The 27,020-nt window shown below is 44.1% G+C and overlaps 1 protein-coding gene and 1 non-coding gene across 2 annotated transcripts; both read left to right on the top strand.

Annotated features, from left to right (window-relative positions):
- The first annotated feature begins 2,795 nt into the window (after window positions 1-2,795).
- syt14b (synaptotagmin XIVb) lies at window positions 2,796-27,020 on the top strand. Its single transcript, XM_042321804.1, has 12 exons — window positions 2,796-2,964; window positions 5,267-5,317; window positions 8,749-8,895; window positions 13,951-14,103; window positions 14,210-14,463; window positions 16,996-17,166; window positions 20,388-20,561; window positions 20,665-20,757; window positions 23,619-23,796; window positions 23,992-24,048; window positions 25,040-25,155; window positions 25,238-27,020. The coding sequence occupies exons 1-12, from the start codon at window positions 2,841-2,843 to the stop codon at window positions 25,436-25,438; spliced, it is 1,719 nt and encodes a 572-aa protein (XP_042177738.1). The 5' UTR covers window positions 2,796-2,840; the 3' UTR covers window positions 25,439-27,020.
- On the top strand, window positions 13,714-13,900 carry LOC112251915. The gene has a single exon (XR_002953778.1). It is a non-coding gene; the product is annotated as a U2 spliceosomal RNA (small nuclear RNA).

The raw sequence follows: 27,020 nt of genomic DNA, 5'->3' as shown, positions 1-27,020 counted from the left end.
GCCGAGTGATTTCTGCATAGTGCATCTTTACACATTTTGCAAAGAGGCGTAGAGAAAATGTGGCCGTTTTAAAGCAAGTTTTCTTCAATTTCTTCAACGTTTTGTAAGTACTTATGACAAGTTAATATGATATCTGAGTGAGAATGACTAACTAAATCAATGGGGGCCCCAGAAGGTCAGGGCCTCTCGGCACGTGCCCTGCTTGCCCAGTCTGTATTCAGACAAGATTTCTACAAGTTTAGAACATGGCTAATTGAGTGACTGTCAGTGACTGACATAATGAGAAAAACTGCTGATGCGCAACCAATTTCGAAATTGCACCTTATGTAATTCTAATATTCATACTCTTAATAGTAAGTTGAGACCCTAGCTGTGTTCAAATACCCATACTAACATACTGTATACTACATACTTAATGAGTATATATTACATATGCTATTAGTTCATTTTAGTATACTGTAAACGGAACAGTATCCTTTCAGTACTAGCTCTTTGCCAGTCTACCGGAAGTTGATGCTGCTGCTATGCAACCTCTTGCTAGCTAGTTAGCAAAACAAATGACTAGTTAGACATTTTACAACTTTGGGTGTGTTGTTAAATTCAATCTGGAGTGCCAGAGTGCGCTCGAAAATTCAGAGCATTGTCAGATTGTCCGTTTGTAAATTCAGAGCATTTTGCTTTCGGAGCACACTGGACGCTCGGGCGGAGGAGTAGGGTTGATTCGAGCGTTCTGACCTTACAACGGCAGTCAAGCACCCAAGCTAACGTTAGCTAGCTACTTCCAGAAACAAATGAGTGACCATTTTACTCGCCCAAGCAGAGCTGGTTAGGCAGTTTTCATGTTATCTAGAGCGTTGGTGACTAAATGTGTTGCTGGCAACAATTGCCTTAACTGACACCGGCCATATTCAACCGATGTTGAGCGCTCGTAAATTCATTATTCTAACCTCTGGTACACTCAGAAGAGAGTGCTCTGAAATCAGAGTAGATAGCCAGAGCGAATTTACGAAAGCACCCGAATGTCCATTGAGAACGCACAACGACTATACCATTTAGCTAAACTAAGAATGACGGGAATAAACAAGTCAATAAACGTTGGGTAGTTAGTTAGATAGCCTATTGTTAAAACTTCTTATGGCTGCAGGGGCAATATTGAGTAGCTTGGATGAAAGGTGCACAGATGTGCCCAGAGTAAACGGCTTGCTCCTCAGTCCCAGTTGCTGACTAAATACTTTTTTGCCCCACTGTATGTTGCTTTTGCCTGGAACCGCCCTGCACATGGCTTCCATGCATTTGATGCCATTACATTTACTTTCTTCCCTCCTTTCTTTTCCTCCTTTCCTAGGATTAACCATGGCCAGTAGAGAGGAAATGAAAGGAAGAAGGAAAGGCAGGAATCTAGGAAAGGGAGCTATTAAAGGAGGAAGTTAGATAAGCTAGGAAAGGAAATTAGATAAGGAAAGGGATATAGAGAAGGAGGAGAGGAAAGAGAGGTAGGGAAGGAAGCTAGGAAAGGAGGAAAGGAAATACATCTAGGAAAGTAGAAAAATAAATGGAGTTAGGAAAGGAAAATGACAGGGGAAGGAAGATTAATCTAGGAAAGATAAGGAGTAGAGGAAAAGTAAGCCAGAAAAGGGAGCTAGGAATGGAAGAAAGGCACTAGGAAAGGAAAGGAGACAAGAACATGGAGATGGGGAAAGAGGAGAGGAAAGGGAAATAAGTTAATAAAGGAGCAAAGGAAGCTAGGAAAGGAAAGGAACCTATTAAAGAAAAGGAGTTCACATATATGTGGAAGGGATTAATGGCAGCCATTAGATGGCTATAGTATTAGTTTCAGTAACAGGCTATTTTTAGTGACAGGCTAGTTTTAGTTACAGGCTGCTGTGGATGATCGCTCTGTCATTCTGAAAAAAAGAAAAGAAAATACTAATGTTCCCAGGCTACACATTTTAAGCACATTATCTGGCTACTTTTTGCATAAAGCCAAACGGCCGCTATATAGTTACTGTTTATCTGGGCATTATTACTAATTCATTGTAATAACAGTGATACCAGCACAAAAACACAGAAAATGCAATAATGGGAAAACTGATTAATATTGAAAACTACACAAGATGATCCCACAGGTGAAGAAGCCAGATGTGGAGGTCCTGGACTGGCTTGGTTACACGTGGTCTGCATTTGTGAGGCCGGTCGGACGTATTGCCAAATTCTCTAAAACAATGTTGGAGGCAGCTTATGGTATAGAAATTAACATTAAATTATCTGGCAGTAGCTCTGGTGGATAATCCTACAAGTCAGCATGCCAATTTCACACTCCCTCAAAACTTGAGACATCTGTGGCATTATGTTGTGTGACAAAACTGCACATTTTAGAGTGTCCTTTTATTGTCTCCAGCACAAGGTGCAGCTATGTAATGATCATGCTGTTTAATCAGCTATTTGATATGCCACACCTGTCAGGTGGATGGATTATCTTGGCAAAGGAGAAATGCTCACTAACAGGGATGTAAACAAATTTGTGTCCAACATTTGAGAGAATGAACATTTTGTGTGTATGGAACATTTCTGGCATCTTTATTTCAGGTCATGAAACATGAGACCAACACTACATTTTGCGTTTATTTTTTTGTTCAGTGTATAAATATTACAAACATTTTTACTTTACGACAGTATGCATAACATAAAATAGCCTATTTGATACACACATAATGAATTCATGTTGACCTATACACTTAAAAATAAAAATACATAATCCATCATGCAAATGAACAATTATTAAACGATGTATTGCAAATAACTTACTAGTTCTTATTGCACCTACAGGTAGGCTACACTCAATGTGCGGTGCTGATGAACAGCGTCAAACAATGCCCCCCTCCCTCAAACACAAGAATAACTTCTCCCGAGTTTTCACCCCCTCGCCTTGGACCAGTCCGAAACAGAACATCATGGCGATTGATGGTAAGTACACCGTTAACTTGCATGGGACATAGTTAGAATGCTTAGTGACAGTACCATTAATTCAGCAAGATAGATGTCTAGTAATGATATAGATGCACATTGCGTTGTCCCGTCAGCTTGGGCTGTAGGCAGCCTACATAGCGAGACGGGATGCTGAAGATTAGACGCAAGAGGCAATAGGGATGTTGCAGTACCTTCACCGGATGCGCGCGAAGTGGTGTTGAAGTGGACAGCGACCAATAACATACATGTGACTCGGACATTACGTTGTCTTTGCTTAGTCGTATATCGAAATCTTGATAGGCTACACAAATGCTTCCTTAGAAACAGGAGTAAGTGTTCAAGTGTATTATAGGATAATGGGATGGGAACTTTATGAGAGGTGCTGTCAATGGTAGCCTACCTGTCAGTTTGTCTTTTTAAAGCTCTGAAAATGTCTAGATTGAAAACTGCATGCCTGCTTCTGGGCAATACTGCATGTCATACACATTTATGGGCTACTTGGTCACGTGTACTCACTAGCGCGTTGGTTGGTTGCGATCCCATCTCAGCATTGGAAGTGCGGCACTCACACCTGGCAAATGTGGTGCTGTGAGATGGAAGAGAGAGGAGAGATTGTCAGCTGTCAGTTGGTGAATGTGCTGGTCCTTAGCCAATGCTCGTCTATACTGTACTGGTCATTGGTGTAAATACACAAAATGTTTCTAAATTACTTAGGCTATTGCTTTTTTTGTAACCTATATCCATTTTTTGAGGCAGGCTTCGGCTCAACAGAAAATTGCGTTGAGAGCAAATAGGAAGCATTTTCTGCAAGCTACAGATATTGCCAGAAGATAGAAAAGCTTTGCCTATTTTCAAGTGCTTTTGGTTTTTTGACTTTTTTTGCTAGACGGCTGACTGAAAATATAGAAACGGAGAGCGATAGAAAAAGTAGTCACTACTGGTCATATAGGGCTACTGCCAAAGTAAACACATCATTCATTTCTAAGCAGTAGCCTGTTTTGCACTCTTTGAGCAACCTCTTGTTTTTGTCCTCGGCAAAAAATGTCAACACGGGGAAGGGAAGCTTTAACCAAGCTGTTAGTCAAGTGGCTTAGACTCACAAGACAGAGTAGTGTTGAGGTTGATTTGTGTGAAATGAGAAAGGTTGCCTCAGTGCCCTGACTGAGAGAGGTTGCCTCAGTGCCCTGACTGAGAGAGGTTGCCTCAGTGCCCTGACTGAGAGAGGTTGCCTCAGTGCCCTGACTGAGAGAGGTTGCCTCAGTGCCCTGACTGAGAGAGGTTGCCTCAGTGCCCTGACTGCCCTTGCTGCCTAATTGACCTCAGTGATGTACTTCGATTTCCTTCTTCAATGTGGACTTCCCGTGTGCTCTGTCTCTGTAAACTCACACACCATAGGGAGTATAGTACACATTCAGTAGTGAGAGGGTCATTTGAGGGTCAAGAGCCTGAGCTACTATGCGACTAAGAACTATAGTACACTCTCTCTGTAGCCACTCAGAAAAGTAATTCCTACACGACATAGTGCGAAGTATGTGTGTGTTGCATGAGTGCATGTGCCTGCATGTGTGTACTTTGCATGTGCCTGTGTGCGTGTTTGTGTATTCGTGTGTTTGTTTGTCTTTATTGTCCTATGAGTTTGTGAAGGTTGGGATACAGGGTTAAGAACATTGATCTATTTACAGTGCATTCAGAAAGTATTCACACCCCTTGACTTTTTACACATTTTGTTATTTTACAGCCTTATTCTAAAATAAACATTTTCCTCATCAATCTACACACAATACCCACAATGAAAAAGCAAAAACGGGTTGTTCAATTTTTTTGCAAATGTCTTCAAAATAAAAAAATAAATACCTTATTTACATAAGTATATACTTTATATAATGTAGCAAAATGTGGAAAAAGTCAAGGGGTCTGAATATTTCTGAATGCGCTGTATATAAGTATACTCTGTGTTCTCTATTCTATTTTACTTCTCAACATTTAAATTCAACGGTTTAATGGACAGACACGTTTTGTTCGATTTTAAACCCTTATTCATGTGTGATTCCTCACAGATAAGGAATTGAACCCTTTAGTGAATTCCTCCAGTGAAAGAGCTTCTCATTATGTAATGGGACAGTGCCTTGATAAATCTAATTGAATGTACTTAAACACTTGATAACCCCATGAGATTAGTTGGCTCGAGTTAATTAGTGTGACATCTGCCTCAGTAGCCTGAGGAGGAGTCGACATAGGAGCCAGAGCAATTTCTTAACCCCTGACCCCTGACGCTCGTATCCCTTTACTTACCCCTTAGGTGGTGGTGGTAGGAGCTGTGGGGTGCATGAGCTCATCTGTGCCAGACGAGGTAAGATCAGGGGGGTTGCACTGTTTGTCTGTCTGTACTCTACTGTGCTCTATGCTTCCTTGACTGTCTGCTTGACTGTACTTGTATCCCCCTAAAAGCAGAGAGATGGCTCCATCAAAGCACTTGGCTATCTGTTTTGCTTGTTTGTAACTTTCGAGTATAGAATTGGCTACTCTATTGTTACACATTTCTAGAAGATTCGATATCTGTGTGTGACAGTGGAGGCTGGTGAGAGGAGCTATAGGAGGACGGGCTCATTGTAATGGCTGAAATGGAACGGAGTCAAACGTGGTTTCCATATGTTTGGTACCGTTCCATAAATTCCATTCCAGCCATTACAATGAGCCTGTCCTCCTATAGCCCCTCCCACCAGCCTCCACTGGTGTGTGAATCAAGTTTTAGACCTCTTCTCCAGAGAAGGCAATAGTAGTCATTATTTATTTACCACAGAGGTTTTGTTTCGTATATGGGGGGCAACGTTTTCAGATTAACCAATTGCGTTTAAATATGCGTGCCCTACATTTCCTTAGTAACCTCAAACACTCATACAATGGCACTCTGATACTGGGTCCTGAAAAAGGATATTGCCATTGCTACCATGCTCAGCTAGTCGGGTGGCAGGTGGTCTAGCGGTTAGAGTGGTAGGCCAGTCCATGTGCCCTTGAGCAAAGCACTTAACCTTCATTTGCTCCAGGAGTGCTGGACTGCTATGACTGACCCTGTAAAACAACACATTTCGCTGCACTTATCTGGTGTATGTGACAATGAAACGTTTTTGTTTTATCTGAATGTAAACAGCGAATTATGCAAAGAGGAAATACTAGAATAAATGTGGCAGTTTTCTTTTCTTCTCATCAGTATTTCAGTGTCATATCGTAGACTCTCTTTTTTTCATTCGAATTTTGTGGACAAACATGGTACACATTTGTCAGAGTAACTCGGCTGTTGACATATATTCCATTAGTGGAATGTCAAATGTTCATGGTCTTTTACTTTTAATTAGTGTTTTTTTTTTTTTGTGTGTGAACAGTTTTTTGTGTGTCAGTTATCTGGAAAACAGATGTAGCCCTGAGGCTTGGGAGTTCAAGTTCACATACTGTACAGCAGAACGCGCTTGTTGTTTTCTTTCTCTGATGCTCGGTTCATAGATTGCCCTTGGGAAAACACAACACACACACACATACACAAACACATGCACGCACATGCACGTACTTTACATACGCACACACAAACACATGCATGCATGCACACACACACCCCTACCCATTCACATCCACCCATGCTCTCACACACACACACACACACACACACACACACACACACACACACACACACACACACACACACACACACTCAGCTGCTTTGGAAACTCATCATATGAGCTCATCCCATCTGTCAGTATGAGATGAATAAGTCCAGTGTCCATGACTTCACTCACCATCAGCCTGTATTGCCTTATAACAGTAATCCTTAGTGAGTGCAGAGCGGGACAACAGCATCTCACTACGAGTGCTGATCTAGGATCAGCTCTCCCTGGCCATATAATCATATTCATTCATCTCTAAAAGGCATAACTGATCCTCTATCAGCACTCTGAGACTCTGTGAACACAGGCTCGGGTCATGTTAGCATGGGGCTAGCTAATGGCTAAAGGTCCCCCAGCATCTGTCAATGAGAGAGTCATCTGGTTACTGCAGGTGTTTGAATTATTTAGGAGCAGTTGACATGCAAACAGCAGTAGCTTATGAAGTGTCACCACTGCACTCAGGTCAGGGACAGGGGCATACAGCACAGGACAGTTAAGCCTGGCATTTGGACTTCAGGGTCACTTCAGGACCTAATTTGACTCAATTACTAGAATTGTCTTCAGTGAGAGAGGATAGGTACTGTAACTGTGTTGGGTGTTGAGAAGAATCAAGGAATTTTTGACCAAACACGAAAGATCACCTTATGGTCTCGAAGCGTTGTTACAGCTTTTGGTTACGTTGGACTCAATATTAGGATCATAACCGATTTTTTGTGTGTTTTTTTTCTTTGTGTTAGACTCAATAATTGTATTGGATAACCGGATTACCACTAAGGGGAACAGCACACAACACTGGTGTTTTGACAGAATGGAATAATTCACCATAGCCTAGGCGTGAAGCAATTGAGACACATACACAATCGAAAGCTGCTAGAATGGAGAAGGTGAGCTATGCATGTGGGTTATTGTTCTCTTATCTCTCCCTCTCTTTCACTCTTTCTGCTGAGCTTTGACTATCAGTCTATCCGTTTTGGGAGGAGGAGGAGACAGGAGAAGCCACTACTTCTTGTCTGTTCTCAGGCTTCAGTGGTCTCTGCCTGTTGCCATGGTGAGAAGAAGAGATAGTCCACGAGAAGTAGTTCCTTCTAAACTCAGCCAGGGTTGGATGAATGGTGCACCTTTTCCTGTGGAGATGTAGTGTGAGCGAGAGCTGTAAGGCCTTCACTCCTCAGGCAATAGACGTTTTCATATTGATGAACGTCCGCCCACGATACTCTGCCAATGACCCTTCAACGTTGCTGAATTATTCTCAGTGTTTCTGAATTGTTCTGTGGCAGTGAATGTGCATATCAGATCGAAATGGAGGCTCTCGTGGACTCTTGGTGTGTTTTCCGAGCTTTTCTAGCAGCTCTGTGTTATTTTTGTAATTGAACGCCCACTCATGCACCTGTGGCTATTCCATGGCCTGTATATTATCCATTAACTACCCTGTTTCCATAACGACAACCCCAAAGTAATGGGAAAGATAAGCACCATATCATTTTCAGATCTTATTTAGTGCTATACTCTTTCCATTCATTTGGGTTTGAAGCATTTAGATGGATCGACACAATTGATGGCGTGAGACGTGGATTTCCCTTGAAAGCTATTTGTGCCCTGTTTGTCCCGGTATCTGCTTAATCAGTGAAACTCAATGCCTCAGAGGTCTCTGTTAAAAATAACACATCGGCAAGAACAGTGGGAGGCTGCTTAGTAACATGAGGTATTGTTGGCCTGCATAAGTGAGCCTTTGAAGTGAAAAATGAATCACGAACTGAACTGTACCGTAATGGGGAAGCTATCTGGTTTCTCAACTCATTCACGAACTGAACTGTACCGTAATGGGGACGCTATCTGGTTTCTCAACTCATTCACGAACTGAACTGTACCGTAATGGGGACGCTATCGGGTTTCTCCACTCATTCACGAACTGAACTGTATTGTAATGGGGAAGCTATCGGGTTTCTCAACTCATTCACGAACTGAACCGTAATGGGGAAGCTATCGGGTTTTTCAACTCATTCACTAGGGCGCATTCTCACACTGTCTCCTTCATTTGTCTGTTTGTCTTCTCCCCCTCTTCCTTTATGTCTATGTATGTTTGTCTCCCCTCTCTCTCTCTCTCTCTCTCTCTCTCTCTACTCAGTGTCTCCTGAGCTGCTAGGGGTCCTGTCCTCCATTGCAGCCTTCATGGGCCTGATGGCTCTCTTTTTTCTTTACCTCAGCAACAAGCTGTCTGTGGAGAGCACAAGCGACCTGTCATGTCTGGACGACTATAGGCCCGACCAGCAAGGTAAACACGTCAAGGTGTATAACATGCAAAGTCTGTAAACAGTTTGTTTATTGTTCAATGGGCCTGAGATAGTTTCTCGGACCAAGATTAAGCCTAGTTCTGGACTGAAAATAATATTATTCTACAGACATTTTAGCAAATTTATTAAAAAGAAAAAACAGAAATATCTTATTTACCTAAGTATTAAGACCCATTGCTATGAGACTCAAAATGGAGCTCAGGTGCATTCTGTTTACATTGATCATCCTTGAGAGGTTTCTACAACTTGATTGGAGTTCACCAGTGGTAAATTCAATTGATTGGACATTATTTGGAATGGCACACACCTGTCTATATAAGGTCCCACAATTGACAGTGCATGTCAGAGCAAAAATGAATTGTCCGTAGAGCTCCGAGACAGGATTGTGTCGAGGCACAGATCTGGGGAATGGTACCAAAAAATGTCTGCAGCATTGAAGATCCCCAACAACACAGTGGCCTCCATAATTCTTATATGAAAGAAGTTTGGAACCAACAAGACTCTTCCTAGAACTGAGCAATTGGGGGAGAAGAGCCTTGGTCAAGGAGGTAACCAAGAACCCAATGGTCACTCTGACAGAGCTCTAGAGTTCCTCTGTGGAGATGGGAGAACCTTCCAGAAGGACAACCATCTCTGCAGAACTCCACCCATCAGTCCTTTATGGTAGAGTGGCCAGACGAAAGCCACTTCTCAGTAAAAGGCACATGACAGCCCGCTTGGAATTTGCCAAAAGGCACCTAAAGACTCTCAGATGATGAGAAACAAGATTCTCTGGTCTGATGAAACCAAGATTGAACTCTTTGGCCTGAATGCCAAGTGTTATATCTGGAGGAAACCTGACACCATCCCTACGGTGAAGCATGGTGGTGGCAGCATCATGCTGTGGGGATGTTTTTCAGTGGCAGGGTCTGGGAGACTAGTCAGGATCGACGCAAAGATGAACGGAGAAAAGTACAGAGAGATCCTTGATGAAAACCTGCTCCAGAGCGCTCAGGACCTATAGTCACTGCCAAAGGTGCTTCAACAAAGTATTGAGTAAAGGGTCTGAATACTTATGTAAATGTGTTACGGCTGTCGTCGAAATGAGACCAAGGTGCAGCGTGGAGGCGTACATTTAGAATTTATTTAAATGAACAACCCAAAAAAACAAGAAAGATAAACTACACGTAAATTAATGTAGCGCTAAACCAGCAACTAAAAAAAACAAGATCCCACAACAGAAAGTGGGGAAAAAGGGCTGCCTAAGTATGATCCCCAATCAGAGACAACGAAAGATAGCTGCCTCTGATTGGGAACCATACTCAGCCAAAAACAAAGAAATAGACAACATAGAATGCCCACCCCAAATCACACCCTGACCTAACCAAACAGAGAAATAAAACGGCTCTGTAAGGTCAGGCCGTGACAGTACCCCCCCTCCCCCACCAAAGGTGCGGACTCCTGGCCGCAAACCTGAACCTATAGGGGAGGGTCCGGGTGGGCATCTACCCTCTGTGGCGGCTCCGGTTCGGGACGTAGCTCCCTACGCTGATCCCTCTGCTTCTGTGGAACCGGACCGTGGATTGTCGCCGGAGACAATCTGGACTGCAGCTCGTCGCTGAAGACTCTGGACTGCGGACCGTCGCTGGAGGCTTCGGACTGGGGACTGTCGCTGGAGGCTTCGGACTGGGGACCGTCGCTGGAGGATTCGGACAGGGGACCGTCGCTGGAGGCTCCGGACTGGGGACCGTCGCTACAGGCTCCGGGCCATGGATCATCACTGGAGGCTTCGTGCCATGGATCATCACTGGAGGCTCCGGGCCATGAATCATCACTGGAGGCTTTGTGCCATGGATCATCACTGGAGGCTCCAGGCCATGGATCATCACTGGAGGCTTCGTGCCATGGATCATCACTGGAGGCTTCGTGCCATGGATTATCACTAGAGGCTCTGGGCCATGGATCATCACTGGAGGCTTCGGGCCTTGGATCATCCCTGGAGGCTTCATACGTGGAGCCGGAATAGGTCTCACCGGACTGAGGAGACTTACTGGCAGCCTAGTGAGTGGAGCTCCCACAACACATCCTGGCTGGATACCCACTCTAGCTTGGTGAGTGTGGAGAGCTGGTACCGGATGCACTGGGCTATGACGGCGCACTGGAGGCATAGTGCGTAGAGCCAGCGCAGGACACACTGGACCGTGGAGGCGCACCGGAAGTCTGGAGCACAGAGCTGGCACAACTCGTCCTGGCTGGATACACCCGTAGCCCGGCATGTGCGGGGAGCTGGAACAGGCCGCACTGGGTTGTGCTGGCGAACTGGGGATACCGTGCGTAGAGCTGGTGCAGGACAACCTGGGCCGAAGAGACGCACCGGAGGCCAGGAACGATGAGCCGGCACAATCTCTCCTGGCTGAATGCCCACTCTAGCACGGCAACTGTGGGGAGCTTGCAGAGAGCGCACCGGGCTGTGGCTGCGCATCGAAGGCATGGTGAGCAGAACTGGATAACACGGTGCTTGACCAGTCAGTCGCTCCCCATGGTAAACACGGGAAGTTGGCTCAGGTCTGAACCCTGACTCCGCCAATCTCCCCGTTTGCCTCCCCCCAAAAATGTTTGGGGCTGCCTCTCGTGCTTGCTTCGTTGAGCCAACTCCTCGTAACTCCGCCGCTCCGCTTTAGCTGCCCCCATCTCCTCCTTCGGATGGCAATACCCTCAAGCCTGCGCCCAGGGTCCTTTCCCGTCTAAGATCTCCTCCTAGGTCCATTCCTCCTGACCACGCTGCTTGGTCCTTCTGTGGCGGGATCTTCTGCTACAGCTGTCGTCGGAATGAGACCAAGGTGCAGCGTAGAGGCATACATTTTGAATTTATTTAAATGGAACAACCCAAAAAAACAAGAAAGATAAACGACACGTAATGTAGCGCTAAACCAGCAACTAACAAAAAAAAGATCCCACAACAGAAAGTGGGAAAAAGGGCTGCCTAAGTATGCTCCCCAATCAGAGACAACGAAAGACGGCTGCCTCTGATTGGGAACCATACTCGACCAAAAACAAGGAAAAAGACAACATAGAATGCCCACCCCAAATCACACCCTGACCTAACCAAATAGAGAAATAAAACGTCTCTCTAAGGTCAGGGCGTGACAAAATCTAATATCAGTTTTTTTAAATACACATTTGCAAAACCTGTTTTTGCTTTATAATTTTGGGGTATTGTGTGTAGATTGATGAGGGAAAAATGTGTTTAATCAATTTTAGAATACGGCTGTAACGCATCAAAATGTGGAAAAAGTCAAGAGGTCTGAATACTTTACGAATGCACTGTATATAATCTGACTAGCAATTTAAAACTCTCATAATCACTGTTGAGATGCATGCTTGTGGGTGAGAATGTTGTGAATATACATGATCCCTATTCCCAACCACAAATTGTCCTCCTCATACATGTATAAAGTGTAAGTCATGGATTTCAGATAGTAATACCTTTCCCACACACTCTCATGAACCAAATGTCCCTGCCAGAGCTGTGATTATGATATAATCTAGAACACACCAGACAGTGTGGAGAAGGACAGCAGCCCCAGCCATCAGCGAATCCAACCAACATGGCGTTCTTCAAGAGCTTCGGTCAGAACCTACCATCGGTCAGCATCTCCTCCATCTTGGATTCAGTCAGCAGCAGAGTGGACGACCTAGCCAGCGCTGTCACTACAGCGTCAGTGACCAGCTGACTGAGCTCAGGTCATCAAAGAAGGTGCAGACAGAGGAGGAGGAGGAGGCTGCAGATACGGCAGAGGGGGGCCAGGACAGCCAGGAAGGAAAGGCCCAGGAAGGGATGGCCGAGTCAGTGAGGAGCAAAATCAAGCGGCAGGCTTCAGAGGCCTGCTCAAGCCTAACAGACTACAGCTCCAAGCTTAACCAATCCAGTGACTATGGTTTGAAGAACAACCAATCGAGTGAAGTGACCGCAGAGGACTATCTTCCAGCCCACTTGGAATGGGTGTGGAAAGACGGAGGCTGGCAGGCTGTAAAACCAGGGGAGAGTTCTGCGGGGGACAAGGAACCAGAAGACAAAAGGAAGAAGGAGGAGAAGGAGAAGAGGAAAGCGAAGAAGAAGGAGGAGGAGAGGCTGAAATAGGTGGAGGAAAAGGAAAATAGCCATGGGGAGACCATCAAGGAAGAGCCTGAAGATATAGAAACCAGCTTGTCCCCTAAAGAGAACCACACTGCTTGTCAGGACAACGATGGCCAGAAAGAGGACAAATCCAATGGGGTCCACCAGAGTGACGACCATAGCGATCCACCAGAGTCTCCTTGCCCTGAGGAAGAGTCGAGAGCATCCAAAACGAAAAAGAAGGGGGAAGCTGAAGAGGAGGAGAACGAGGTGAGCCCTGAGGGAGATGGAGAGCAGAATGAGACTGAAGCCACTGTATCTCCCGCTTCTGAGGGAAAGAAGAAAGAGCGTGACGTGAAGAATAAGAAGGGGAAAGGGAAGAAAGAGAACAAGAAGAAGAAGAAGAGAGGGGATAAAGGTGAGAGGGTGTGCTGCTTCCCTCCAAATATCTCTCTGGATCTCTTCTTCTCTTCTACTCTTCATGTCTGTCTGTGACGTTAATTAACTGAAGTCATGGGTTCTAAAACTGAAAACAAATCCTATTTTAACAGTCATGGATGGATCCAAATACATCTGTCTGTAGCTGTCATGTTTACACTTTCACTTCTTTCTCCTCACAGATTGACCTATTTCTCTCAAATGAGTGTTGTAGATGTGATATCGTGGACACAGAGGAATAGCTTACCAGTTAGAAATATGATACTTCTCTTCTCTGACGTTCGGCTAAGATCAAGTGTAGTATCCATTCTTATCAGTCTGCTATCTAATACATCCCCTAACTGGAGAACATGAAATAGATTTGTGGAACAGGGTAAAAAAATAAAAAATCCTTCCATTTTTTGCGAGGACACATCCTCTGTGGTCTGTGAGTGGAAATGTGTCTTATGTTGACTGATTGTGATGATGTACTATGATCTTGTGTGTGTATATGTTTGTCCAGACCAGAGCTGCCCAGAACGTGGCTCTGAGGACGATAGTGAGGAGGACAGACCAGGGAGACACTCTGAATCCTCTGCCCAGCACAGAGCCTCAGTCTGGGATAACAGACAGAAACACACCAGCGACCACAGCAGTGAAGCCTCCATTGGACAAAGTGAGAAACTCATTGATGTGACAACATACATGCATGCACACATACACACACATCCGAGATGTTTACTAAGTCACAGATGAATCGTATCCATCACTCTGTTCCACAGCCAACAATATCCAGTGGATGAGACGGGGCTCCCCCCTCAACGAGAACCAGCCTCCCCCGTATCAGGATGAGGATAGACCGGTCCGGGTGTCTCTCTCGCGGTCGGAGGTAGGGGGTCTGGGGGAGTCGAACCCTGACGGCAATGGTACACGGCGCTCAAGCAAGGCCAGCGTTGACCAGGACACTGCGAGTTACCTCAACAAGGGCTATGATGAGGATGTACCTAGTGACAGCACTGCCGTCCTGGGACCAGAGGTGAGCTAGGACAAAGACACTCATGCACCAGACTGTTAGCATTTCCCATAGGACACTGTGTCACGCTAGCCGGGCATGCCGACACTACCTGAGCATGCTCACTGGCGTAGCACAAACTCCACAAGGCGGGGGGGGTGGGGGGGGTGGAATACACATGTCTCTCAAAAAGTATAGAATAGCTGGAAATTAGCTCAGGGATTCTTGAAAGTCGGGACAATCCTTGTCTGGCAGGGAAACTATATTTTATTATGTTGCATTATTTGAGCTTAAAATGTACATTTAGGATGAATGTTACAAGGAAAATATTTTTGAAAGAATTTTCTAAATACTTTCGATATATACAGTATACACTACCGTTCAAAAGTTTGGGGTCACTTTGAAATGTCCTTGTTTTTGAAAGAAAAGCAAACATTTTTGCCCATTAAAATAACCTCAAATTTATCAGAAATACAGTGTAGACATTGTTAATGTTAATGACTATTGGCTTTCTAGGCAGAGTTGCAAAGAAAAAGCCATATCTCAGCCTGGCAAATAAAAATAAAAGATTAAGATAGGCAAAAGAACACAGACACTGGACAGAGGAACTCTGCCTAGAAGGCCAGCATCCCGGAGTCGCCTCTTCACTGTTGACGTTGAGACCGGTGTTTTGCGGGTACTATTTAATGAAGCTGCCAGTTGAGGACTTGTGAGGCGCCTGTTTCTCAAACTAGACACTCTAATGTACTTTGTCCTCTTGCTCAGTTGTGCACCGGGGCCTTCTACTCCTCTTTCTATTCTGGTTAGAGCCAGTTTGCGCTGTTCTGTGAAGGGAGTAGTACACAGCGTTGTATGAGATCTTCAGTTTATTGGCAGTATCTTGCATGGAATAGCCTTAATTTCTCAGAACAAGAATAGACTGATGAGTTTCAGAAGAAAGCGCTTTGTTTCTGGCCATTTTGAGCCTGTAATCGAACCCACAAATGCTGATGCTCCAGATACTCAACTAGTCTAAAGAAGGCACATTTCTTAAGCATTTTGGCATCCTTTTCTAGATTTAAAACATAAAAAAAAACATTTATTAAGCAAACAGGTCTAGCACAGCAAATGCTTCCATTGTTTGAGCATATGCTGAAGAACAGTGATAGAAATCTTTTTTCATGATATTGAGGGGTTAGCCATCAGTGACGTAGTTGACAAGCCACTTACGGAGTTGACAACAGATTCTCATAACAGATTTTTGCCTCTACAAATAAAAGTTCAATACAAACACTTGTAAAATATGGAATCCCAATAAAACCTTTACTTTACAGACCATGAGTGGTCATGTTGCACTGCATGTAATGGGGACATGAATAAGGGGTCCTTATGATAACTGATCCTGCTCTTTCTGGATTTTTTACAAATCTGACCAAATCTCCACACATCTTTTATGAATCGTAGTTTTGAGAAAATTCCAGAAAATGATGTCATGGCTTTAGAAGCTTCTGATAGACTAATTGACATCATTTGGGTAAATCGGAGGTGTACCTGTGGATGTATTTCAAGGCCTACCTTCAAACTCAGTGCCTCTTTTGCTTGACATCATGGGACAAAAATGAGTTTGGAGATTTGTATGACATATTTGATCAAGGCCTGTAAACACTTGCTGGTGAAATGCCTTTCATTGTTTCTGACGGAGTTGACAGAAATCCATATAGTTGCATTTTATGAGAAATAACATGGTGTGAAAGCTAATACTTTGATCTATCAAAATATGTATTTCACATTTTGTTAATATTAAGACAAATATGTGTGGAAGATTATCCCATCTTTCCAGAATCGCTTAGCTTGCTTGTACCTTGTGGTTTTATGCATTAAAATGAAACTTATCATTCTGTCTCTCTACCCCCCGCCCCTCTCTCCTCTCTCCTCTCTCTCTCTCTCTCTCTCTTTCTCTCCCCCTCTCTCTCTCTTTCTCTCCCCCTCTCTCTCTCTCTCTCTTCCTCTCTCTCTCTTCCCCTCTCTCTCTCTCTCTCTCTCTCTCTCTCTCTCCCCCCTCTCTCTCTCTCTCTCTCTTCCCTCTCTCTCTCTCTCTCTCTCTCTCTCTCTCTCTCTCTCTCTCTCTCTCTCTCTCTCTCTCTCTCTCTCTCTCTCTCTCTCTCTCTCTCTCTCTTCCCTCTCTCTCTCTCTCTTCCCCTCTCTCTCCTCTCTCTTCCCCCTCTCTCTCTCTCTCTACCCCCCTCTCTCCTCTCTCTCTCTCTCTCCCTCTCTCTCTCTCCCTCTCTCTCTCTCTCCCTCTCTCTCTACCCCCTCTCTCTCTCTCTCTCTCTCCTCTCTCTCTCTCTCTCTCTCTCTCTCTCTCCCCCCTCCCTCCTCTCCCCTCTCTCCCCCCCTCTCTCTCCTCCCTCCCACAAGATGGTTCACCATCCCATCTGCCCTTCACTCAGTGCTCTAAGGGACTATATCTACTCTCACTCTGTGATGTAATAGATGAGGACTGACTAACAGAATCATGCATTAAAATGCATATTTTCATTATCTCTCTCCCTCTCACCCCTTCCCCCTCACTCACAGGAGGGTTCACCCTCCCAGCTCCCCGGTGGCTATGAGCCCGAGCCACTGGCTAAGTACGGCACACTGGACGTGGCCTTCGAGTATGACTCGGGCAAGCAACACCTCGCCGTCACTGTCACTGCGGCAACCGACATCCCCGTGCTCAAACAGACAGGCAACATCGCGTGGCAGGTGAAAAAACTTTACTGTTGTACTTGTCTTACTTGCTCTCACACGTAAACATATTTTCTCACTAGCACTGATTTTGCTACTAGCGTTTATTTTCCAAGAAAGTTTTACTTGCAATGATTGTGATATGTGATTGTACCTACTACCTTAGTTGCCAGCACTGACTGCAAGTCACCCTGGATGAGAGCGTCTGCTTCAGCTTAAGTTACGGTGAATTATACAAAAAGAGAGATAATACATTAGAAGACATTATGAAGGCTCATGCATGCCTACAGCAAGCTATAAAGCATTCTACCAAACTCTCCTCCTGGAGATCTACCACCTGTAGGTTTTTACTCCAACCTTAATTTAGAACACCTTATTCTACTTGTTAGCCGTTCACCAAGATCTAACTAGCTGAATCAGGTATGTTAGGTGAGGTTTGGACTGGAAACCTGCAGGACGATAGTTCTCCAGGAAGAGGTTTGGGCAGCTCTGCTTTAAGTAAAGTGCTACCTACAGTGCATTCAGAAAGTATTCAGACCCCTGGATTTTTTCCACATTTTGTTACGTTACAGCCTTATTCTAGAATTGATTCAATAAAAATATTTCCTCATCAATCTACACACAATGCCCCATAATGACAAAGCAAAACCAGTTTTTTTTTAAATGTTGTGAATTTATATTAAAAAACAAACAGAAATACCTTATTTACATAAGTATTCAGACCTTTTGCTATGTGACCCAAGATTAAGCGAAGCTGCATCCTGTTTCCATTGATCATCCTTGAAAGTTTCTACAACTTGACTGGAGTCCACCTGAGGTAAATTCAATTGAAGGTCCCACAGTTCACAGTGCATGTCAGAGCAAAAACAAAGCCATGAAGTCAAAGGAATTGTCCGCAGAGCTCCGAGACAGGATTGTGTCGAGGCACAGATCTGGGGAAGGTGCCAAAAGATTTCTGCAGCATTGAAGGTCCCCCAAGAACATAGTGGCCTTCAACATTCTTAAATGCAAGAAGTTTGGAACGTCCAAGACTCTTCCTAGAGCTGGCTACCTGGCCAAACTGAGCAATCAGGGGAGAAGGGCCTTTGTCAAGGAGGTGACCAAGAACCCAATGGTCACTCTGATAGAGCTCCAGTTTCTCTGTGGAGATGGGAGAACCTTCCAGAAGAACAACTATCTCTGCAGAACTCCACCAATCAGGCCTTTATGGTACAGTGGCCAGATGTAAACCACTCCTCAGTAAAAGGCACATGACAGCCCGCTTGGAGTTTGCCAAAAGGCACCTAAAGACTCTCAGACTATGAGAAACAAGATTCTCTGGTCTGATGAAACCAAGATTGAAGTCTTTGGCCTGAATGCCAAGCGTCATGTCTGGAGGAAACCTGGCACCATCCCTACGGTGAAGCATGGGGGTGGCAGGATCATGCTGTGGGGATGTTTTTCAGTGGCAGGGACTGGGAGACTAGTCAGGATTGAGGGAAAGATGAACGGAGCAAAGTACAGATAGATCCTTGATGAAAACCTGCTCCCGAACACTGTTGTGTCTGTGACTATCATTAATGTGAAGACTGTTATTTTATCAAATCAATTCTCTATGTGTAATTATTATTGTTATTATGTGATTTAAAGTACTCATGTATACTTTAATTAACTAAGAAGTCGGGGCACAAATGTTTCTATTTCCTGAATTGACAAAACAGTCGCTTATTAATGAATTGTACCTCATCAGTTCTCATTACTGAACGTCGCAATCCCTTGGATATCTGCACGAACCCTAGCATAAATTATGAATCAGCGATATACAAATTGACTTAATTATTTATTTACTAACTAACTAATCAAATCACAAAAAAACATGAAAACACACAAAATTAGTTCATACCCCACGTATTGCATGATACAAAGAAAATGTCCCTAGCGGACAAAACCGATATGACGGCTTGGTAGACAAAGGAAAGGGGGTGTGGACCACTCAAGAGCATGAAACTCATAGCTGATAACTACATGAACGACCACTCATTGGAAAAATTTGGAAGCAATTGACATATTTACGAGCGTATGTCTTGTCTCTCTCTGGGGTCGCCGGTCCATCTGCTGGAGAGAGTTGACAGAAAAGTCTCTGGTTGTGTTCCCCAGAACTCGGTCTGTCGTAGTTGTTATAATAGATACTTCAGAGTCCCATTCGGAAATCTTTTTTTAATCAGATTCGTTTACCAGACTAAAGTATTTAAACAGCTGCATTCTGAATAATTATTCTTTAGTTTGTAGATTTCTTTGCCATTTCAACGTGGGAATGATCTCCACGTTCTCTGGTCTTGTCCTCTGGTAGAGTTGTAGTTTAAACCACTTCACACACTAGTGTCACCATGTTTTGGTCTTAGAAATTCAACCGTTTGCAACCTTAGCTTACACCGTGGTTTGCGTGGTCTGCGTGCTCTGCAGTGAATTGTGCCACAGGGGCTTTTATTCTTGAGTAGAAAAGGGCCGTCTCATCATGTTTGTGCCCACCTGGGCATGGCTACTGACTGTGCATAAGTTACCATAAAACAACCAATTGTCATTTAGAAGACTATATCACATTATCTTTCCAAAAGTATTATTTTACTTATTCATCCATCTTATACAACATTCAGAAGTAAACCTGACGGGGGGCCACAATATACACCCAAAAGACCACATCGTGACAGCACTCAGGACCTCAGACTGGGGTGAATGTTCACAATCCAACAGGACAACGACCCTAAGCACACAGCCAAGACAACGCAGGAGTGGCTTCGGGGACAAGTCTCTGAATGTCCTTGAGTGGCCCGGCCAGAGCCCGGACTTGAACCCGATCGAACATCTCTGGAGTAACCTGAAAATAGCTGTGCAGCAACGCTTCCCATCCAACCTGACAGAGCTTGAGAGGATCTGCAGTAAAGAATGGGAGAAACTCCCCAAATACAGGTGTGCCAAGCTTGTAGCGTCATACTCAAGACTGTAATTGCTGCCAAAGTTGCTTCAACAAAGTACTGAGGAAAGGGTCTAAATACTTATGTAAATGTGATATTTAAGTTACTTTTCTTTTTATACATTTGCAAACATTTCTAAAAACCTGTTTTTGCTTTGTCATTATGAGGTATTGTGTGTAGATTGATGAGGGGGAAATAACAATTGAATCTGTTTTAGAATACGGCAATAACGTAACAATGTGTAAAAAGTCAAGGGGTCTGAATACTTTCCGAATGCACTGTATGTAGGTACACCTGGTATTACTGCCCACTAAGAAGCAGCGGGCCAAGACGGGGGTGCAGAGGGGGCCGTGCCCAGTGTTCACAGAGACCTTCCGCTTCTCCCGGGTGGAGCAGGAGGCACTGGCGGACCACGCCGTCCGGTTCCGCCTCTACAGCGTCAGGAGGATGAAGAAGGAGAAGGTTTGGGGGGGAAAACAAGCATGTATGCAATAATTCTTGTAAGTCACTTTGGATAAAAGCATCTGCTAAATGGCATATCTTATTATATTATTATTTATGTTAGGTGTTGGGCGAGAAGGTTTTCTATTTGACTAAACTCAACCTGCAGGGCAAGATGGCGCTGCCCGTTACACTGGAGCCTGGCACTGCACTAATGGTGAGTGACTGCGAAGATAGGGGTAAAAAGGGGTGTGTGTATGTTTGTTTTACTATACTTGTGAGGACCAGAAAAGAGAATTCGGACAAGTGAGGACATTTGACCGGTCCTAAAAAGGAAAAGGATTAGGTTTAGGAGTTAAGGTTAGGTTTAGGGAAAATGGGATTTTGAATGGGCATCAATTGTTGGTCCCCAATTTAGTGTAGTAATACACAACTGTGTGTCTGTGTATGTGGTAGGGGTCTGTTTGTGCAATTTCTTGCCAATAAGAAGTAACCTGATTTGTATGATGTCCACTTAGATAAATTATCTTGGCATTTTTCCTATTTTGTTGCCTTGCAACCTGGAATTAAAATAGTTTTTTTGGGGGGGTTTGTATCATTTGATTTACACAACATGCCTACCACTTAGAGGATGCAAAATAATTTTTATTGTGAAACAAACAAGGAATAAAACAGAAACCTTGAGTGTGCATAACTATTCACCCCCCCCAAAGTCAATACTTTGTAGAGCCACCTTTTGCAGCAATTACAGCTGCAAGTCTCTTGGGGTATGTCTCTATAAGCTTGGCACATCTAGCCACTGACATTTTTGCCCATTCTTCAAGGCAAAACTGCTCCAGCTCCTTCAAGTTGGAAAGGTTCTCAATTGGATTTTGGTCTGGGCTTTGACTTGGCCATTCCAAGACATTTAAATGTTTCAACCTTAAACCACCCGAGTGTTGCTTTAGCAGTATTCATAGGGTCATTGTCCTGCTGGAAGGTGAACCTCCGTCCCAGTCTCAAATCTCTGGAAGACTGAAACAGGTTTCCCTCAAGAATTTCCCTGTATTTAGCACCATCCATCATTCCTTCAATTCTGACCAGTTTCCCAGTCCCTGCCGATGAAAAACATCCCCACAGCATGATGCTGCCACTACCATGTTTCACTGTGGGAATGATGAGAGGTGTTGGGTTTGCACCAGACATAGCATTTTCCTTGATGGCCAAGAAACTCCATTTTAGTCTCATCTGACCAGAGTACCTTCCATATGTTTGGGGAGTCTCCCACATGCCTTTTGGCGAACACCAAACATATTTCCTTATTTTTTTCTTTAAGCAATGGCTTTTTTCTGGCCACTCTTCCGTTAAGACCAGCTCTGTGGAGTGTACGGTTTAACGTGGTCCTATGGACAGATACTCCAATCTCCGTTGTGGAGCTTTGCAGCTCCTTCAGGGTTATCTTTGGTCTCTTTGTTTACTCTCTGATTATTGCCCTCCTTGCCTGGTCAGTGAGTTTTGGTGGGCGGCCCTCACTTGGCAGGTTGGTTGTGGTGCCATATTCTTTCCATTTTTTAATAATGGATTTAATGGTGCTCCGTGGGATGTTCAAAGTTTCTGATATTTTTTTATAACCCAACCCTGATCTGTACTTCTCCACAACTTTGTCCCCGACCTGTTTGGAAAGCTCCTTGGTCTTCATGGTTTCGCTTGCTTGGTGGTGCCCCTTGCTTCGTGGTGTTGCAGACTCTGGGGCATTTCAGAACAGGTGTGTGTGTATATATATATATATGCACACACATACATACACTGAGATCATGTGACACTTAGATTGTACACAGGTGGACATTAACTAATTGTGACTTCTGAAGGTAATTGGTTGCACCAGACCTTATTTAGGTGCTTCATAGCAAAGGGGTGAATACATATTTTCACCACTTTTCCATTTTATTTTTTAGAGTTTTTTGAAACAAGTTATTTTTTTCACTTCACCAATTTGTGTATGTCCATGTCATGAAATCCAAATACAAATCTATTTAAATTACATGTTGTAATGCAACAAAATAGGAAAAACACCAAGGGGATGAATACTTTTGCAAGGCACTGTTTAATGGTACAGTAACTCGTAGACTAACCTCGTCCTCAGCTTCCAATTGCTGGCGCATGGAGCCTGGTGACAGTGTGGGACTGTTTGGGACTTAGTGGGTGTGGATTTACTGAGTGAAATGATAAATTCAAATTCTGAGCAACTCACACGACTATGAAGCGTGGTTCCAAATCGAGGCGGCAAAGTGTGTGTTATGGTGCACCACGGAAATAATTCTCTGGAACCTAAGGTAGTAGGCACACAAAACATATCTTTTAGCTGGCTATACGAACCTACCATCTATCTAAACTTTTAGTAATCATGGTCGGATTACCGACCGGGGGCCCCATTGATTTTGTTAGTTACACTCACTCAGATATCATATTAAAACATGTCTGCAAACATTTCTCTCCACCCTATGGTAAAATGTGTAGAATTGCATGAAATTAGCTGTAAAACTGCACATTTTTGCCCCATGGCAAGTAGAGTAGAATTGCATGAATTTAGTAATAAAATTACTAAATCTTCTCTTCGCTCCATAGCAAAATGTGTACAATTGCAGCAAACGTTCTTTAAAACTGCAACATTTTCTCTACACCCCATGGCAACATGTGTAGAATTGCAGGAAATTATCTCTAAAACTTCTCTCTCCTCTGTCAAGAGAGAGGCTGCTAAAATGTTTTGCTCGCAAGGCTAAGGCCAGCTCTGACTGCATGTGTGGGTATGGATGTGGGTACACTGACCGGTGAGCCACTGCGGCTTCTCATGATGAGTTTCGATTTTTTTGTTTGCTCCCACCCATCAAAGTTGCCCATCTACACTCGAAGGTGATGGACTGAGAGATCAGCCAATTAAAACCAGCGGTTGTTTTTGTGCTCTCCTGTGGCGCTTGAAAACCAGACGAGAGAGCCGGCTGCTTTAGACAAAGCATAGCCTCACCCAATCCAAGCCATTCAGTTGCATTGTACTAATTCCTACCTGCCTCTAACGTCCATCCTCTCCTTTCTCCCTTACAGGGCTGTGGGTCGTTGGTGAGTGTGTCCCGTAGTGCAGGGGCTCTATCCTACCGTTCCACCGGGGACTCCTCCCCAGAAATTCTACTGGGCCTCATCTACAATGCCACCACTGGTAGGCTCTCTGCAGAGGTCATCCAGGGCAGCCACTTCAAAAACACAGCCTCAGACAAACCTCCCAGTGAGTGGACAAATAACACGTGTCTATTTTCCTGTTGTGTCTTTGATAATGTTTTGGAGTAGTTGGGTAGCTTAGCATTCAAATCCATAGAACTGAATACCTGTTCTTATTCCTATGTTTGTGTCTACCAGCCATTTACTTCAGTCGTCATACGGTCTTCTCTCTTCTTTCCTCCCTCTGTGTGGTGTCCCCCAGGTGGTCTGTTCTGTTGTATGAAACGGTTCATCGGGGGACAACTTTACATCATGAGAGGTGAGCCCACTGTTATCAATCCATGTACCTCTATCTATACCAGAGTCACTGTCTGTTCCTCTCTGGGTCTGCTGATAATGTCGGGAAAGGGGGATACTTAGTCAGTTGTACAACTGAAATGTGTCTTCCGCATTTAACCCAACCCCTCTACATATTGTATCGTGAAAAGGAACCCCAAAAAATGGCTGGTTTCAAAAAGCAATTCGTATTCTATTGTGGGTCAACAATTTTTATTTTACTAGGTTAGTCTCGTTGAGATTAACAATCACTTTTACAAGAGACCTGGCCAAAATAGCAGCACACAAAGTTGCAGATGCATTTTCAACATAAAGCAATACAGTTTAAAAACATGAATTTACACATTGAACAGCATGTATTGGGAAAGCGTGGTGCGACTAGGGGTCAAAACAAACCCCCCTCCCACACACACACTTTATTTTCCATCGTAGTGTTTAACCTAGCTTTAAACCCATTTAAAAGGGACGGGCTCCTGTTATTTCACGACCCTTTGAAGCTCGTTCCAGGTCAAAGAGGCAGAGAACTGGAAAGCTTTTTACCATAGCTCTGTACGGCCTTAGGCACAATCAACAAAACACAGTCCGGTGAGCGCAGGCAATAGTTTGTCTGCCGGACAATGTAGTTACGTAGCACAAGTAAAATGGTAGCTAGCTATCTATATATATAAACCTACCAATGATTCAATCTCAGAAGAGCTAAGGAGTTCCAGCCCACTCTCGCAGAGCGTACAGTGATGAGTGAGGGCTTTGGAGTTAGTAACAAACTTCAGCGCCCCATGGTACACAGTCCAGCATATGTACTGATGCCACAGGGGCATACATATACATGATATCACCAGAATCACTTACAGGCACAAAACAATGGAATTACAATAGACTATACATGACTTGAAGATCTTCTTCTGCAATACGCCATTTTGTATTATTCTCCACTAGATGGCAGCCTCTCACCATCTTCCTCCTCCCTTCCCCAGACACCTATGTGAAGCTGACCATGCTCGACTCCAAGGGCAAGGAGATGTCCAAGTGCAAGACGTCAGTTTGCCGCGGCCAGCCCAACCCCACTTACAAGGAGACCTTTGTCTTCCAGGTGAGGGAGGGAAGAGATATAAAATAATACATTTTGCATACATGGACCCTGTTTACAACCCACCCCATCGCTCGTCTTCCAGGTGGCCCTCTTCCAGCTGTCCGAGGTCTCCCTGGTGGTGTCCGTGTACAGCCGGAGGAGCAGCATGAAGGCCAGGGAGAGGGTGGGCTGGGTGTCCCTGGGGCTCAACAGCACCGGAGAGGAGCAGCAGGCCCACTGGAGCCAGATGAAGGAGGCCGGGGGACAGCAGGTGTGCAACTGGCACACGCTCTTGGAATCTTGAACAGGTCTTTATGAGAATCACAAGATTTCATCTCGGTGACACAGGAGGAGAAATACAGAGCCAGAGGAAGATTATAGGGTATCTTGATCTCGGTGTTGAAAGGGGATTGGTTCCTTGACCTTCCGTCAGAGATGCAGACGAGGAACCATCTACCAATGCTATGCATATGAACTTGGAATGGGATGTGTGTGAGGGTGCAGCGCTATGAGAGGCACGTGGATTCCACATGCAGTCGCTGTTCATTAAGTGCTGCTTTAAATACCCTTTAATATGTAAAAGCGCCACTTGACCTGAGAAAGACTGACTGGTTCTAAGCAATGACTTCCTGATCCTGTCATGGTCAATGGGGACTGTCAGACTGATCTTTTAATACAACAGCTGATAGACCTCAGTTATGAACTGGTCCTGAAATGGACGAAACTGCTACTGAAATGAACACAGCGGGTCCTGATCCAGTCTCTGATTGATGCCAATTTTGTGTAATTCATTTCCCATATTCTGGTCCATAATAATATTTTTGCATGTAATTGTTTACAGAAGATGATCAAAATAGGACCATACATATCTCGTACAATGGACCATTTTCATCCTGAACCGAGGACCAAAGAGTGTGTGGAAGAACAACGACCAAAACAAGCCAGCCCCCCTCACATTCTTCTGGAGTTGTACTGGCCATAGAAATAGAATTACAAGAAGGGGAAAAGCCCCTCAGACCACTGCAATTTAAATGATACAATCATGGATTCACTCAATATGGCCGACATGGTAATTCTAATGGTACTGACTTCTAATAACACCAGCATCAGTCATTTCTCAACTGACGCTCACAGCCATTGGTAACAGGTATGATGTTACCATGACTGTTAAAGCCAGCTGGGCCTGTAACAACTATGCTAACGAGCTATGCTTATTTTTTTACACTTTGACATTATGCAACATACATTTGACTGATTTGTAATTTTTATTTTTGGGGTTTCTTTTGACAGCCGTTTCACCTCCCGTTATAATAGCGTGTATTATCTTGTGTGCATGTGTTCAAGAACACAAAATACAAAGTACATCTTCAGAATCACATTTAGCATCATTTGAGAATTTTTGTGGCTCACTGAATCAGACAACTCTGTAACCAACACCATCCTTGTAAAAGACACGTCACCTTTCGTGTATTACATATTCGAAGCTACAGGGCCTTCAGAAAGTTCACACCCCTTGACTTGTTCCACATTTTGTTTCAATCCCTTTATGGCAAGCCTAAAAATGTTCAGGAGTAAATTTGTACTTAACTAGTCAAATAATAAGTTGCATGTACTCACTCTGTGTGCAATAATTGTGTAACATATTTTTTGAATGACTACCTCATCTCTGTACCCCACACATACATATAATTGTACGGTCCCTTGCAAAGAAGGGCACCTTTTGGTAGTTGGGTAAAAAAAAAACAGTAATTGAATATCCCTCTGATCATGGGTAGCCTAGTGGTTAGAGCGTTGGACTAGTAACCGGAAGGTTGCAAGTTCAAACCCCCGAGCTGACAAGGTACAAATCTGTTGTTCTGCCCCTGAACAGGCAGTTAACCCACTGT

The sequence above is a fragment of the Oncorhynchus tshawytscha genome, linkage group LG05 (assembly GCF_018296145.1).
Source record: "Oncorhynchus tshawytscha isolate Ot180627B linkage group LG05, Otsh_v2.0, whole genome shotgun sequence".
Classification (NCBI taxonomy): Eukaryota; Metazoa; Chordata; class Actinopteri; order Salmoniformes; family Salmonidae; genus Oncorhynchus; species Oncorhynchus tshawytscha.
Note: the sequence above shows the minus strand (reverse complement) of the source record. Positions and strands in the feature narration are given on the sequence as shown.